This window comes from Zootoca vivipara, chromosome 14 (genome assembly GCF_965207765.1).
Source record: "Zootoca vivipara chromosome 14, rZooViv2.hap1.1, whole genome shotgun sequence".
NCBI classification, from domain to species: domain Eukaryota; kingdom Metazoa; phylum Chordata; class Lepidosauria; order Squamata; family Lacertidae; genus Zootoca; species Zootoca vivipara.
The window spans coordinates 21,829,650-21,844,753 of NC_142597.1; the positions used below are offsets into that span (position 1 = coordinate 21,829,650).

The window sequence follows — 15,104 nt, forward strand, 5'->3', positions numbered from 1 at the left end:
CAATAATCGTTAAAAAGCAAAGCGAGAACACAGGAGGAAAATTGCTACACTCGCCCTCCTGGATATCATGCAGTTTCCTGTTGTACTTTCATGGTTGTTCTTTTGATGATCAAGTCATTCGTTATGTTTCCTAAAACACACACACACACATACACACACAAGGCTGGTGGATTTCGCCTCCCCACCACAAGTGCATTGTGGGAAACGGCAACAGGAGCTCAATTGAATATACAGATGTGGATATACAAGCCCAGTTGAGGGCAGAGATCCCAGACCATCTGAGCTTTTTGTGCTTTCTGTCTTTGTGCCCCCCCCTCCCAGTCCAAAATTCATTGGTGTGTGATTTAGGCCCCCGTCCCCCGTAAAACATTAAGACAACATACAAATTCCAGTGTTTTTTTTTGTTTGTTGGGGGGGGAGGGGGGCATCGGGAGGGGAAACCCAAATATTGACAAAGAGACACTTTAAGACTACAAACAGAAGGGTTTTTTTGGGGGGGGGTTCAGTATACTATACAAGGGTGGGCAGTAGTCATTAAAAGGAAAGGGATATTAACACCAAAGCCACAGAAACAACACTTTAGGGAACAAAGATCTGCTGGAGGACTTAAGGGAGTTGGGGGGGGGTGCAGGGAAGGAGAAATGCCCCCCCTCTCCCAACCCCCTCCCCCCCACAACAAAAGCAAAAATGGATAAAACGATTGACCAGCCCCCTCCTGCCTCGCCTTGTCCTGGTTGCCTCTGAACCAGCAGCAGTTCATTAAAGGAAAAAACAAAACAAAAAAAAACAGAGAGTCTCTGTCACATTATGCGCCCTGCCCAGGTCGATGCGTTTTTGCGTGTTATGTGTGCGTGCGCATGGGCTCGTGCGTGAAGAGGGCACGCAGGGGCTGTGCGTGACAGCTGGTGGCCCTGGGGCTCGGAGGCAGCGCGTGGCGAGTGCGAGGAGGCAAGAGAAGGGGGGTGGCCGGAGCGAGCTAAACATACCACTCCTTTTTGGAAATAAAAGACCCGTCGTTCTGAGAGACCATGTTATCGGCTATGTCCAGCTGCTCGGGGTCGTACTGGAAACCGAGTGTCCTCTCGTCGTAGGCCTCCGAGCGGGCCTCGCCCTCGTCCACCGTGAAGTAAGGCCGCTTGGAGTCGTCTTCATACTTGCCGGGGGGCCCCCCGCCCAGCTTGTGGTCTCCTCCGGCGCCGTCCTCCTCCTCGTCCTCGTAGCTGTGCCCCCCCAGCGGGCCGGCCTTCTTCTCGTCGTCCGAGTCGTCGGGGTACTGGAGGTTCTGCGCCATGGGCGGGTGGTGCTGGGGGATGCCGGCCTTGCTGTAGCCGTTTCCGTAGACGTGCTTCTTGGTGCTGTAGTCGCCCTTGAAGGTGTGGCGCCGGTGGCGGAGCATGACAAAAACCACCACGGCCAGCACCACGACCAGAGAGACTCCGCCCACCACGCCCCCAATCACAGCGGTGGGGATGGTCGACTGCGCCACGGATGTGCCCGGTGGAGACGGGGTGTAGGGGAATTCTGGGTAGGAAAAGACAGATGGAAGGGGGAACAAGCGTCAGTCTGTGAGGAACGGCCACACCATGCTTTAAGAATTTAAAGAAACCAAATTCAAAATAATATATATATCGGGGAGGGTGGGGGGGTGGGGAGATGAGGAGAAGGGAAAAGGGAGGGAAAAGTCGGGGAAGGGGGGTGGCTACCTACGGAGGCCTTCGGCTCAGCCTCTGTGCGTCGGATTAAGCCTCAAAGTCCGCTTCTGTCAGCGCAAGCAAGTTAGCATCATGCATCAGCCCAGCGCATCGGAACATCCCGACTCCATTTTCCTGTCAGAGCCAGGAGCTCTGAAATGCCAACTGCATGCACCCACCCCACCTCACCCCACCCCAGGGAAAGATCTTTAGGTGTTGGGGATCAGAGCTGAAGACACTGTGCTCCTCAAATTTCCCCTCAGAATCCCACCCCACATTTTTTACCCCCTATCCAGGGCACTCAAAGCACATCTGCCGAATATTCGCAGAATATTCGACAGTGGGAGATCATTGGGGTTTCTGTTGCCGTTTGATATGTGTTTGATAAAGTTTCCCGCTTGGAGATGTTAAGATCTCATGGGAAATCGAGGCAAGTGGATAGAAGCCGCCGAGCCTTAAAAACGCAGCGTCCGATTTGCAATGCAACTTTGAATTATCATTGTTTCGAGTTTGCAATTTTGCAGGCAATTTATGCATTTAAAATTTACAGTATATACCGCTGGGTTGAAGAAAACCTCAAAGCAGTTTACAAAGAGAATAAAATTGTAAGGTTATTGGTATTTTTGTTATTTTTTTATTTAAAAAAAATCATTCAAAGAAGAGCAGCTATTTGCAAAATGGCAAATTCTGACATGTTGTCCAGTTTGGTTTTGGGTGGGTGGGTGGGTGGTACTCCTATCGGTGACTATTTGCTTCAGCTCAATGGGCACCCCACTTAGGAATCAGCTCTGGTCTCTAGAGCTTGCCTGGAATAAGACCCCCTGTGCGTGAGCTTTCCAGGGATAAACAGCAGGCACACCTGAAAAGGTTAAAAGAGAAGCACCCTCTCCCACCACACTCTTCCCCCCAAAAGATACCCCCCATTCTTTCACAGAAAGGTAACATTTCATTAGATGTGGCTTCATGCCATTATTCCTCTTTGAAAATTGGGGGAGAGAGATTGTGTGAATCAGACACCCAAGTGGTAGGATGTGGTATTACGTCCTTGCCTAGCTCATGCCATCCACCATCCTAAAAATGTGTGAGAGGCTTAGAAAAATATTAATGTGATGCAATCCATTAAACCAGCACTGAAAGGAAATTCCATCAGGGCACCTACTGTATTTAGCAGGGATGTGTTGCATTTATTTAAATAATGATAATCTGCACCAAGTTAACCCCATATCTGCACCCAGAGAGAAAGCCCCTGCAATCTGTATGAGTTATCCATGTTTCACTTGCACCTTCTTATTTATTGATTTTGTAAAATCCGGCACTCAGAGGTAGATTGCGTATGTATATGGAGGCTTCATCCCTGCCCCCAGGTCATAGATAATAGTTGCTGAGTCCTACATCCCTCCATGGAGTTGACTAGCCAAAACCATTGGTGCCAAGACAGTGGTCACCTCTGCATCCGGGGGGGAAGCAAACTCCCTAAGTTAATGACACCTCATGAGAAGCAGGAGCTTCTCACAAATTTATGCTCTGCCAGTTTCACTATGTTGACCCTGAGTTCTCCCCGAGGGAAGGGAGTGGTTTCCTACCAGCAACCCTCTTCCACTGCTCGCAAACTTACAAACCTCCACGGTACACCCCTTCATCCATTTCACACCGAAGCGCCAATTCCCATCCCATCTTCTCTCTCTTCACAATAGAGGAAGGATATTTTTCTTCCTCCATGAAATGGGAAAAAAAATGAGCAGGGAGTGGGAGAAGGTAGACCGGCCAAGGTCATGCAAGAACTCAGAACAGGGTGGGGTGGGGAGGTTGGGGTTAGATGCCTGGCTTTGAGTCAAAGGCATTATCGTTGCTGCAAATCAGCCCAAGCAAATGCTGGATGGCAAGGGAGAGAAAGAAGGAAAGAAAGAAGGACAGAGGGGGGGAGCATTGTATCTTGTTTGGTGCATCCAAATTTAAGATGCATGCCAGAACCCTACAGCTAAAAAGCCTCCCCGCCCCGTTACCAGAAACCCCAGGCTCACCTGCATCTGTCAACCCCACCAGTACATTTTCTCATCTCCCCCCCTCCAAAAAAAAAACATCAAGGTGGTTTTCACTACATGTTCCATTCTAGAAACCTTGCCCTCCAGATTCCACCACATGGGGCTGTGATTGCTCGGTGGTGGGGAAAGGGCACTCTGCAATCTGCTCAGAAGTCCTCTCTCCTCTCTATCGTACCATGCGAGTTGGGCGTAGCAAATTCAGTCCTGCACTCCCAAGAGCCCTAGGCAGGGAACGTTTGTGGGAGGGGGTGCACCCCCCCAAACATAGCACTCCAAAGGACCGAGCAAGCTTTCCATTGCAGTTGTAAGGAGGGTGCTGCCAGGGACCAAGCAAAGGAGCCCATCTCCCACCAGGGCAGACTTGCATAACGTGGACAAGGACCATAGCTTAGTGGTACAGCAGTCTGCCTTGCATGCAGGAGGTTCCAGGTTCGATCCCTTGAGTCTCCAGGTAGGGCTGGGGCAAAGATCCAGACCTGAAATCCTGCAGAGCTTCTGCCAGTCAGAGTAGACAGTACTGAGCTAGATTCACCAATGGCATGAATGGTATATGGCAGCTCCCTAGGTTCCTCACTTGCGGCCTGTGCGGTGAGCAAAACAGCAGGGAGAGGGGAGATCTTCACTCTCTTTCCCTGCCTGTCTCTCAATTCCAAAGGAGACTGCAACTCTGGGCTCAGACTCCAAGCTCATCCCTCACCCCCGCCATGCCACGCTTCCCATTATTGACAATTCAGTAGCAAAATAGCAAGATGCCGTTTGTTTTCACACAATCCCCCGGCACTTGTGTGCCCGCCCCTGTGACACCCCGTTGCCATGACACTTCCACAGAGCTCTCCTTCCCCAATGCCACCTACAAGGTGAATTGTGGTTGGGGGCAGCCGGGGGGGGGGGATGAGTTTCCGGCATTTGCATCCAGTCTCTCTGCTTCTCTCAAAGCTTCCCTGCTCCCCACCCCTCAAAATTTATCCTTCACCTCCAAGTTTTTGTTTTCTTTTTACTGGGCTTAAAACAGAAGGCTTGACACACAGGAAAGTTTCCTATTCCTTTCCTATTGCAGAGAAAGCCTTGCCTGCTAAATTGCTGGGTGGTGGTGGACTCAGGTAGGGTTCCACTTAGGGGCAGAGGAGCAGCAGCTGGTTAGAAATCTGGCAACCTCGCACACCTCACTGTTCAATGACTTTGGAGACAGTGGGTTCAATCCAGGGCTAGTCCTACTCAGAGTAGGGCCCTTGACTACCTTAAAAGGTAAAGGTACCCCTGACCATTAGGGCGCTCATCTTGCTTTATAGGTCGAGGGAGCCAGCGTTTGTCTGCAGACAATTTTTCCGGGTCATGTGGCCAGCATGACTAAACTGCTTCTGGCGAACCAGAGCAGTGCATGGAAATGCCGTTTACCTTCCCGCCGGAGCAGTACCTATTTATCAACTTGCACTTTGACGTGCTTTCGAACTGCTAGGTGGGCAGGAGCTGGGACCGAACAACAGGAGCTGACCCCATCACGGGGATTCGAACCTCTGACCTTCTGATCGGCAAGCCCTAGGCTCTGTGGGTTAGACCACAGCGCCACCCGTGCTTAGGGTAGTTAATTTCAATGGGTTTTCTCCAAGCAGAACCGAGTTGGCTACAAGCCCGGGAAACCCAGTTTCGTGGGGGAAACACCAATCAGGGTAGGAGGAAGAGCTAAAGGGGAACCAGAAGTAGAAAAGAAGGGAAGTGTTGTTGTTGTTTAGAGAGAGAGAGAAAGGGAGGAGCATCACATGGAAGGGACAGTGAAAAGGAACATACTTGACACCGCCACTTGGTGGCGGTAGAGACCAGCTCTGCATCCCAGATTCTTGGTGGGGAGGCGACTTTCAAGAGCATTTTGAGATTCCTTGCAGCCTCTTTGCCCTCTACAAACATCCTTTGCAGACGAGGCCTGCCTTCCTCCCTTTCTGTCCAAGAAACAAGCTTGGTTGCTTGGTTGCTTCCTGTGAGATTCCCCAAGGACAGGGAGATCCTCTACAAACAATGCCATCTCAAACCGCTGGGATTCCCTTTGAAGCCCAGAAGATCCTCAGCCTCTTTCCCAACCTTCCCTCTCCCAAGCCAGTCATACTAGGAACATTTTACATTCTCTGACTGCACAGAGATGTTCAGAAACCTCAATGAGATGCCAGGTTGCGACAGGGTTGTGGGGGGGAAGTTGCAATGATTTGTCCCCTGCGAAACAGTGGTGGCAGCCTTTTTTCCTGCCAACCTGAGCCCTGCATGCCTTCCAGCAGGGACAGGGGTAACAGGGGGTGGAGGCAGAGCCAAAAGTGGGCAGAGCTATCTATGGCTGTGACTCTGAACTTTGTGCATTTCAGCCATGCAAAATCCAGAGGCAAGGAAGACAGCCTGAGGTTCTCTACTCCTGTCATAGTCCAACACTTTGAATGCTACACTACACAGCATTGCTTCTTACTACATCTAACTCTAAAATTAAGCGTATTCTCACCTGCAACCCCATTGGATTATGACCTCTGTTTGCTTGCTCCAAAATTACCCGGGGACCTCAGCTCTTCCTAACTGGCTTTTTCTCAGCCAGGTCCACCAAAAGACAAAAGATTCGGGGTTACATCCAATGCTAGTTCTACTCAGAGAAGACCCACTGAAGTTGATGGGTGAAGTTGAAGAGTTGCCGGAACTCACCTCCACTTCAGAGGTGCAAGAACTGAGCTTCGTCGATTTCTGGCTGAAAGAAAGCCCTGGCTGTATCTAACTAAGGTTCATTAATTTCAAGGGGCCAACTCTGAAGAGAAAACAGTGGCATACAAGCATTTGTTTCCCCCCCCCAAAAAAATCCCACATCAGTGTCATCTTTCCACCCAGCTCTGCTGGCCCAAAGTTGACCTCTGCTGTTGATGAATTACTTGTCCTTTCTGCAGGGATCATTCCAGATTCCCTCACTCAGGCATCTCGGCTGCCCCGCCTGTCCTGTGTGGTTCGTTTCGCACATTGCACGGCGGCAGAAAACACACACCATAGGCCTGCACCACTGCAGATTATACCTGGCCAAAGCCCGACATCCTGGACTAGATGGGCCACTCGCCTGATCCAGCAAGACTCTTCTTATGTTCGAGTCCAGCATCTTGCTCTCCAACCTGTGGGGAGCCTGCAAGCAAGACCTAAGCTCCACAGCTCTCTCTCTCTCTCCACTTGTGATGTCTAAATATAAGAAGCTACCCAAGACTGTTGTCTGACCAAGTGAGCCATTTAACCCACTCTCTAGGATCATTCGCTTCCTAGTGCATTGGGGCCCCATGTCAATGAATGGATGTGCAAGTCTGCTGTTTGGGGCTCCCTATCTCTGGCACCGAAATGGCTCGGACAGGCCCTTGCAAAGCGGTTGTGCCAGCCTCAGAAATCCTGGGGACACCCATTGCCTCCAAGGGGCCCCGTCTTGCTGCAAATCTGCACTGGGGGTGGGTGGGGATGGGCGTCTGTTGCTGCATCTGAAAACCCCATTAGGAGGAAAACAATCTGGAGAGGATTAAAGCCCTGCCGTGACATAGGAAGCAGGCAGAGGGTGGGGAGCGGTTTAAAGAGAACCCATCGCACATCTCCACCCCCTTCGGCATATAAACCTCTTTTGTCCTCACCCCCCCCCCCATAAAAACAGCGGGCAGGGGCATGAAAAGCGGCTACCTCGGATTCCACCCCCTCCTCGTTTTGCTCTGACAGCTGTTGCATTCAGGCAAGGCTTCCTGTCCTGCTGCCAATGGCTCTATCTCCTGGGGCAGCAGCTGGAAGCAAAGAGAATAGAGGGATCGCTTTGGGTTTCGTTCTGGAACGTGGCCGAGGCTGGTGCGTTTCTTTGATCCCGCCAAAGGGAAAGACAATGGGGGACTTATTTAGGAAAGAGCGATGAGTGCAAACAGGGGCCTGCACGGGAGTCGGGGATTCTCCTCTCCTGGGCAAGGAGGTTTCTAGGATCCTTTCCAGGAAAGGCTGGCACTGACTGGGTCCCACCTGTTGCTGACAGACAGCTGGAGGGGCCATGGCAGCAAAAGATGCCCGGAGAGGGCCACCCCTCTATTCCCATGAAGCTGGAAACAGAGCACATCAAATGAATAACTCCCACGTTGATTATCCACGGAGGCATGCCATGTCAGCATTTTCCATCACGCAATAGAGGTTAGAGGTAGACCTTCCATTTGTCAAGTTTCTAGATTCCATGGTGGCCCTTTCTGCCACAGAATCTCAGGGCCTGCTTCTCTCATTAGAACTTTACAGAGTCATATTTGAAGTCACACGTCCTGAGCACAAGGAGAGTTTTTTTTGCATGGTAAAAGCTCCTCATTCTCCTACCCCTCTTTCGATTACCTCACATGCAAATGCCAGAGTTCCCTTTTGGCTACCACTACACCCATCTTCTACACTAGCCTTCCCCAATGGCCAGGCATGATGGGAGTTGTAGTTCAGCACCCTCTGAAGGGTTGGGGAAAGCTACATGACACTACCTTAATTCTACCACTTCTTCCTGCAGCAAGTTGCAAAGCCTAGAGTGGAGTGTTTAGGGAAAGGGCTAAGCATGGATCCCTTCTCCACCATGATGCTCATCAGGATCAGGATATGATTCTAAAAGCGGGTGGAGACAAGCTTCAGTGAAACTCTGGACTGGATTTGTGGCTTGTGGCTGCCCAGCCCATAAGGGCATAGGAAGTGGGCTTATGCTGAGTCAAGACGATTGATCTCAGTTTTGTCTGACTCTACACAGACTGGAAGTGATTCTCCCAAGGTTTCAGACAGGGAATCCTTTCCATCTCCTACGTGGTGATGCCAATAAGGATTGAACCCGGGAAGGTGAATGCTGGAAGGTTCAGGACAACGAAAGTCCTTCTTCCTGCACAGGGCCGTCTCAAGCACGTCGGGCGTCCTGGCGCCGTGGTGCGGAGATCGCTCTGGTGCCCCCGCCCCGCTCTGTTTCTTGCTGCGGCTGGTGGGTGGGCGGGCTACCCCTAGAGACAGCCCTGTTCCTGCAGGAACTATGGAACTTACTCCTGCAGGGGACAGGGATGGCCAGCCAAGCTAGATGACTTTTACAGAGGATTAGACAAATTTATGGAGGAGAGAGCTCTCAATGGCTACTAGTCACAATGGCTCGGGGCCCTGCTTCTGTGTTTAGAGGAAATGACGTGGAAGAGTTCTCTTGTTGCCCGGGTCTCCCAAAGGCACCTGGTTGGCCACTGTGAGAACAAGAATGCTGGCTGGCCGGCCATTAGTCATGGATGCTATAGTTGAGGTTCCTGCATTGCAGGGGGTTGGACTAGATGACCCTGGGTCCTCCTTTCCAACTCTACAATTCTGTGACTAGAGGGGCCATTGGACTCCAGCAGGCATGTCTGATAATAGAAGGAAACTGCCTTTCCTACCCTATGGTAGGGTAGTGTGCCAAAGAAGAGAGAAAGGGTAGGTTTGTGTGCAATGTCCCTATCTGAAACCACTGGGGACTCACCCAGAGGTTCAGCAGCTGCCGTCAGCTTTCCAGGCTCCTGCGATAGGTTTCGGGACGGATGCCAGATGGGTCTTAGGATTTAATCTTTCTGCGGGTCACCTACTGCTTGTCAATCAAGCACTTCCTGCGGGAGGCTGAGGTGGGGGCTGGCATCCCCCCACCTCCACCCTGCAGACTAGGGGGCCAGGTTTCAAAGCAGTCAAGTTTCACTCCTGAATGGGGGCTGCCTGGGATGGACTGGTGCTCTGCTACTGTGCAATTTACTTGTCCATTTACCTATTTGAAATGCGTTGCTTTCCTTCAAGTTGGGCCCAAAGGGACAGGTAATAAGAGATTTGAAAGTGGCACCTTCTCACAGTTATTCATATCTCCCCTCTCCTCTTCCCATTCCTCCCAGCTGTTGACTTTGGATCAAGAGATGTCTCCGTCTATGCCCGAATGCTTTTCGTTCTTTATTTCTTGCTTGCTCAATTCATAACCAACAATCATTGTCTTCTACATGTCCTCCTTAAAGCTGTTGTCTGATTGAAGTTGCATCCCTGCTTGATTTCTGGTTAAAAACCCCAATAATCCATTTTCATTCATTGATCACATGGAAAACAAATGCAAGTGTCACTGAAACCTTCTAGTCAGGAAGTTGCCAAGGTTCACGTGAGATAACTTTCTGAAGCCTCTCACAACCAGGCACCATGAACTACAACTCTCCAGCGTTGTAGTCCAAAATGTCTGGAGGACACCAGGTTGGGGAAGCCTGCTGTGAGCTTTCAGAAGCAAAGACACTTGCTTGTCACTGGAATGAAACCGCACCATCACTTTCCTGCAGTTTCCTTTCCTTTTCCTCCTCGCACGATGAACGAGAACCAAAAGAGTCTCAGAGAAAACTCCACAGCCAAATTGCATGTAAGCATTAAACTGCCAATCAACTAAATGCAATTAAAAGTCATGGGGGAGAGTGCCAACTTTAATAAAATATTGTGTGTGTGTGTGTGTGTGTGTGTGTGTGTGTGTGTGTGTGTGTGTGAAGCCCTGTCCCCGATCCTAGCAATGGAGGTACCTAGTGCTGGTGAAAGTTTATTCCCCTCTCACCTCACACCAACTTTTATCCCCAAAACAGCTTTGTGAGGTGGACTGGCCTCAGAAACAACGACTGGTCCAGGGCTACTCTGAATGCATAACGCTAAAAAGGGACTTGAACCCAACTCTCCCCAAGCCCAAGTTTCTAGACATCTGGTTGCCTCCCCCCTCCAAAAAAGAAAAATCAATGAGGGCTGGCTGCAAAAATATGCATTTGGCTGCTTGGGCATATTTTTTAGGACCCATAGTGTTTAAAATTGCTCTTAGATATTGCATTTTAATTGTAACCTGCCCTGAGACAAGGCGTGAAATGGCAATGCCTATCAACTTGGGGGGGGGGGTCGGCCTCCTCAAATATTTTATTGGGGGGAGACTGAAGGGACCTGGTGGAGTTGGTGCCCATGCGCTCGGATCCTGCCTGCGGGTTTTCCCACAAGCATCTGGCTGGCCACAGTGAGAAGATGATGCTGGACTAGTTGGCCTGATCCAGCAGGCTCTTCCTCCATTCTTATTACTGCTCAGGGCTGTGAGGAAACGTGAGTAACTGAACGTGCGTATGCGCGACTGCAGCAGAGGAAGATCCTGCCTCATTTCCAGCTGAGTGGCTCTGGCTGGCTCTGCATCTGTGCGCCCGTGCGTGAAGCTTCCCTGTGTGCTTCTGCGCCTGCAGATGCTTGGCGGAGCGTGCTCCCCTGCAGGGCAACATGCATATCCTTGGGAAGCCCCTCCGAAGACACGTGTGGGTGCTGCTCAGCCTCTCCTCGAGAGCCTCCTCATTCTGCACCCCCAAACACACAAGCAAGCCAGCCGTAATGAAGTTGCATGTCTTGCAGCCTGGACTCACCTCGGCTGACAAATGTCCTGCAACGCCAAGAAAGCTATTACGTGAACAGATTGTGGGAATAAAATATTAAACTTCCACTTATCCATCTTTTTAATGTGCTGTAACTCTTAATGCCAGCTTGCAGCCAGTGCTGGGAGCACATCATCAGCGGGTTGGCCCAGGCAGGCAGGCAGGCAGGCAGGCAGGCACACTCCTTCCTTCTCAAGGCAGGGTGAGAATCTGCAGGGCCTAAGAGCATTGTGGGAAACTGTGTTTGTTTATGCTCAACTGCAAGCACACAAAAAAACCCTAACACAGCCTTCTCGGAGGGCTCTCTGATCTGGGATCATTTGTGGTTTTGCATTGATGACTATTTGCTGGAAATTTCAAGGCAGTGTAATAAATATCATTTTAGTTTGAAACACAGCGAGTTCAAGGTCTTACTATTGGTATAGAAAACCCTCAAGAGCTCGGGACAAGTTTACTTAAGGGACCACCTCAATCTGTATATGCCTATTTAATCAATTCGATCTACAGAATGGGAACTTCTGCAAGGGCCACACAATGTCCATTCTGAGTTTGTAAGGAGGCACACTTTTAACATGGCAGCGCATGTCCTTTGGAACTCCTTGCCTATTGATGTCAAGCAGCCGCCATCATTGTAAACTGCCCTAGGATCATCAGATGAAGGAGCTAAAGAAAACTAATAATAGTAGCAGTAATGAAATTCTGACACTTACTGAGTACCGTACTTTTCTGTTACAGCAGTCCTATCCAGACACATGATTTATTGTGTTTTAGCCATTTTAGATGTTTTAAAATGTCTTAAACATATTTCTTCCTTTTCCTTTTATTTGTTTTATTGCAGATATGCTTGCTGCCCAGGGTTCCTTTGGACTTTTAAAAAAAGAACCAAGTAATAAATAACAAGATGATCCATGTCTTCTAGCTCTTGATTAAAAAAACACGCATTTGTCGACGCTGCCATGCGTTCCAAAGAGGCAGCAGGTTTCAGAACATTATGACCGGATCAGAGTTAATAAAAAGCACAGAGGCTTGATGTGCAAGGCTTTGCAACAACGAGTCAATTGTGCATGCTATGTGCCACCGTGGATCACATCTGCAATAGACCGTTTACAGTAACCTTCACCAGCCATCTGATGTTGGAGGCTATGACTCTCATCAGATGTATGTGTCTGGGGCTGAGGGGGGCTGGCTGTGTTGGCTGATGGTAGTTCAAAAGAGCCGGGGGGGGGGGACTAGTGTGGGCAAGGATTTCTTGAGAACAACCCAGCTAAATCCCCTCCTTGAAACCAATTAGGAATGCTGGTGGGGGAATGAACGATGTTAGTTCCAGCTTGGCACAGGGGATGGGCCCCTTAGTGAAACAAGGAGGCTCAGGGTCCCGCAGATGCAAATCCACCTCCAAACCACCCCGGGAACATCCTATTTCAGGAGGGCCAGCAGTGAATAGAGACTTGTGGAGCTTTCTACGGGCCTTTGCAGTGGGACTGTCTGCCCCATTCAGAGCAGTACTTGTGCCCCACTCAATCCCCGCTCCAGGTTAAGGGGTTGCATGCAGTTCTGCAAAACATGGTTTCAGTTGCTGCCTTCCATAGCCAATCCTAAGTGTTTTATTCTCTATGAAATTCCTATTTTCCTTTTCTTGTAGAACCCCCTCTGGGAACTTTTTGATAGAAAAGCTGAATGTTGATGATGGTGTGTGATGCGAGAGCGATTCAGGTCCCTTGCAAAAACAAAAACAAAAAAACCAGTCTGGCAGACAACTGTCCCAAATCTGTGTATTTGAGAAGGCTGAATATCTGAGAAAGTAAAGGAACAAACTGATAGGCATTGTCCATTCCTCATGCACATTAATCCCCCCTGCCTTTTTCATAATTTCTGAACAGAACAGGTTGCACAGGTTTTGGAGCCCCCCAGAAACCTACGTAACCTCTTTGATCAGAGCAGAACAAAAGCAAATAATGACTGCATGAGCCATGAACGGCCATGGCTATATCAGATCACCCTGTGAGGGTCGCCTCTGCCCCTGGGGACTTTCTGGATGCTTGGTGGTTTGAGGTGAATGTGCGGCAAGCTGTTCTTGGGGGAGAAAAGAGTTTCCTGCCAATGATGCCTAAATTGCCTGCAAGCCCCAAACAAATCTACCTGTAATAGCCTCAGAGAGGCTGGCGTGAGTCTGCTCCATCGCTAGCCTAATCGGCCCTTGGGGAGAGCCGGATAAACATATTCCGAGGCCATGAATGATTAACAAGGATCTTGCTTTATGTATCCTGGTCTAATGAGACAGCTGCTAATCCCGGCAAACGTGGTATCTCCTGGCAGGAGCTCCTGACCAGTCGCTTCCCTTGCCACCTGGGCTCTCCCCGCCCGCCTGCCGCCTCCCTGTTCAGGGCATCAAAATCCATACTTGCGGGGTGGGGGGGTGGGGTATTTTGCTTATTACTCGTTTTGTTTCATTTCATTTTGCTCAATTCCTTACCGACAATTATTCCGATTAAGACTGTCAACGTGCTTAAGAGAGCCGTTAATTGATTAATCACCCGCCTTTTCAACTGATGCATCCATTAACCAACAGATTAAACCGCGCAGCGGATTTGCATACAGGCGAAAGCCCCGCCATTGAAAGGAGCGATTAAAAGGTCTGAAACTGAAGAACAAAAAAAACCCCCAAAACACCTGTTTCTGCTATTTGTTGCTGTACGTAGATGCTGCAATTTTAACACAGCCTTTTCCGCCGTCTGCGACGGCATCGGAACGAAAACAACCCTTTTTGCGGGGGAAAATAAATAAAAATAAATAAGGAGGTCTCCTTAACTTCCAACCCGCAGATTAAAAATCCGCGGTCGCCAATTAGTCTGCCAATTAAACCAATTAAGTGTAGGGACAGGCTGCTGGAAAAGGCCAAGCAGTCCACCTGGGTAACGCTAGATTTCCCCACTGATAGACCAATCCGCCATAACTTTGTCTAATCCTCTTTAGAAACCATCTGTGGCTTGCTCTGAGAGGGGAGACGGATGAGGTGGAAGAGTCCTGTGGTTGTTCTGACTGTGGGCAGGGGTGGGGAGGGCACATTTATGAATTCTCCCCAACGTTAAAAAACAAAACAACAAAATTTGCAGCTTGAAAATTAGTACCGCAGGGAGAAGACTGAGCGAGGAACTTCCATGACTTGCTAGATTTCTTGTTTATTTGCAGGCAATTTTTTAAATGGGAGGGAACATTCAGGAATGGCACCCCTGAAGTCTGAAAAACGGTATAGTTCGCCTTACCACTTCGGGATGCTACCTATGAAGTTAACTGCATATCTAGAACATGTAGCTGAAATGGTGCATGAAACACTTCGTTTGCCTTGTCCTCTGCGTTAATTATTAGGCCAATGTTGCAGATTTCCTCCAAGAGCTCAAGGCAATGAATATGGTTCTCCTTCCCATTCACTTTCATCCTACCAACAGCCCTGTGAGGTAGGTCAGGGTGAGAGCATGAGATTGGCCCAAGGTCACCCAGTGAGTTCATGGTCGTTTGGGGACTTTGAACCTGAGGCTCCCAGGTCCTATTGTGGCACTCAAACCACTGGAGGAAGACAGCATGGCGTAGTGGTTGGAGTGTTGAACTGGAGCCCAGGAGGTCAGATTTCAAAGCCCTGCTCAGCCACAAAGCTCAATAGGTGACCCAGTTAACCTACCTGACAGGGTTGTTGTGAGGAAAAAGCTGGGAGGGGAGAGTCATGTATGCCACCTTGAGCTTCATGGAGGAAAAAAGGGGATATGAATATAAGAAAGCAAATAATAAATATCACACTGGCTCAGTTCTGAACCAGCATTTTGAATTTAGAGTAAAGGCTCCAGCGAACTTCATGGCCAAGTGGGTTTCTGAACCAATGCCTCTCTGGTTCTAGCCTGGCACTTTCACTTCCTACGCCACACAGAATGCCCACTGCCCATCTGCCTAAGAGCTTAGCATTATGATAAATG

The 15,104-nt window shown here is 49.6% G+C and overlaps 1 protein-coding gene across 6 annotated transcripts in view; it reads right to left on the reverse strand.

Moving 5' to 3' along the window:
- The window catches only part of NECTIN1 (nectin cell adhesion molecule 1), a 186,809-nt gene that overhangs the window by 55,849 nt on the left and 115,856 nt on the right, over nucleotides 1-15,104 (reverse strand). The window contains exon 7 of one of the 6 annotated variants that reach the window (XM_035140022.3): nucleotides 412-1,521. The exons of 4 other annotated variants lie outside the window; for them this stretch is intronic. In XM_035140022.3, the coding sequence (XP_034995913.1) occupies nucleotides 977-1,521 (545 nt within the window). In that variant the 3' untranslated portion in view covers nucleotides 412-976. Of the gene's footprint in view, nucleotides 1-411; nucleotides 1,522-15,104 lie in introns of those variants that run through there. One more of the 6 variants, XM_088658193.1, reaches the window with a different exon arrangement.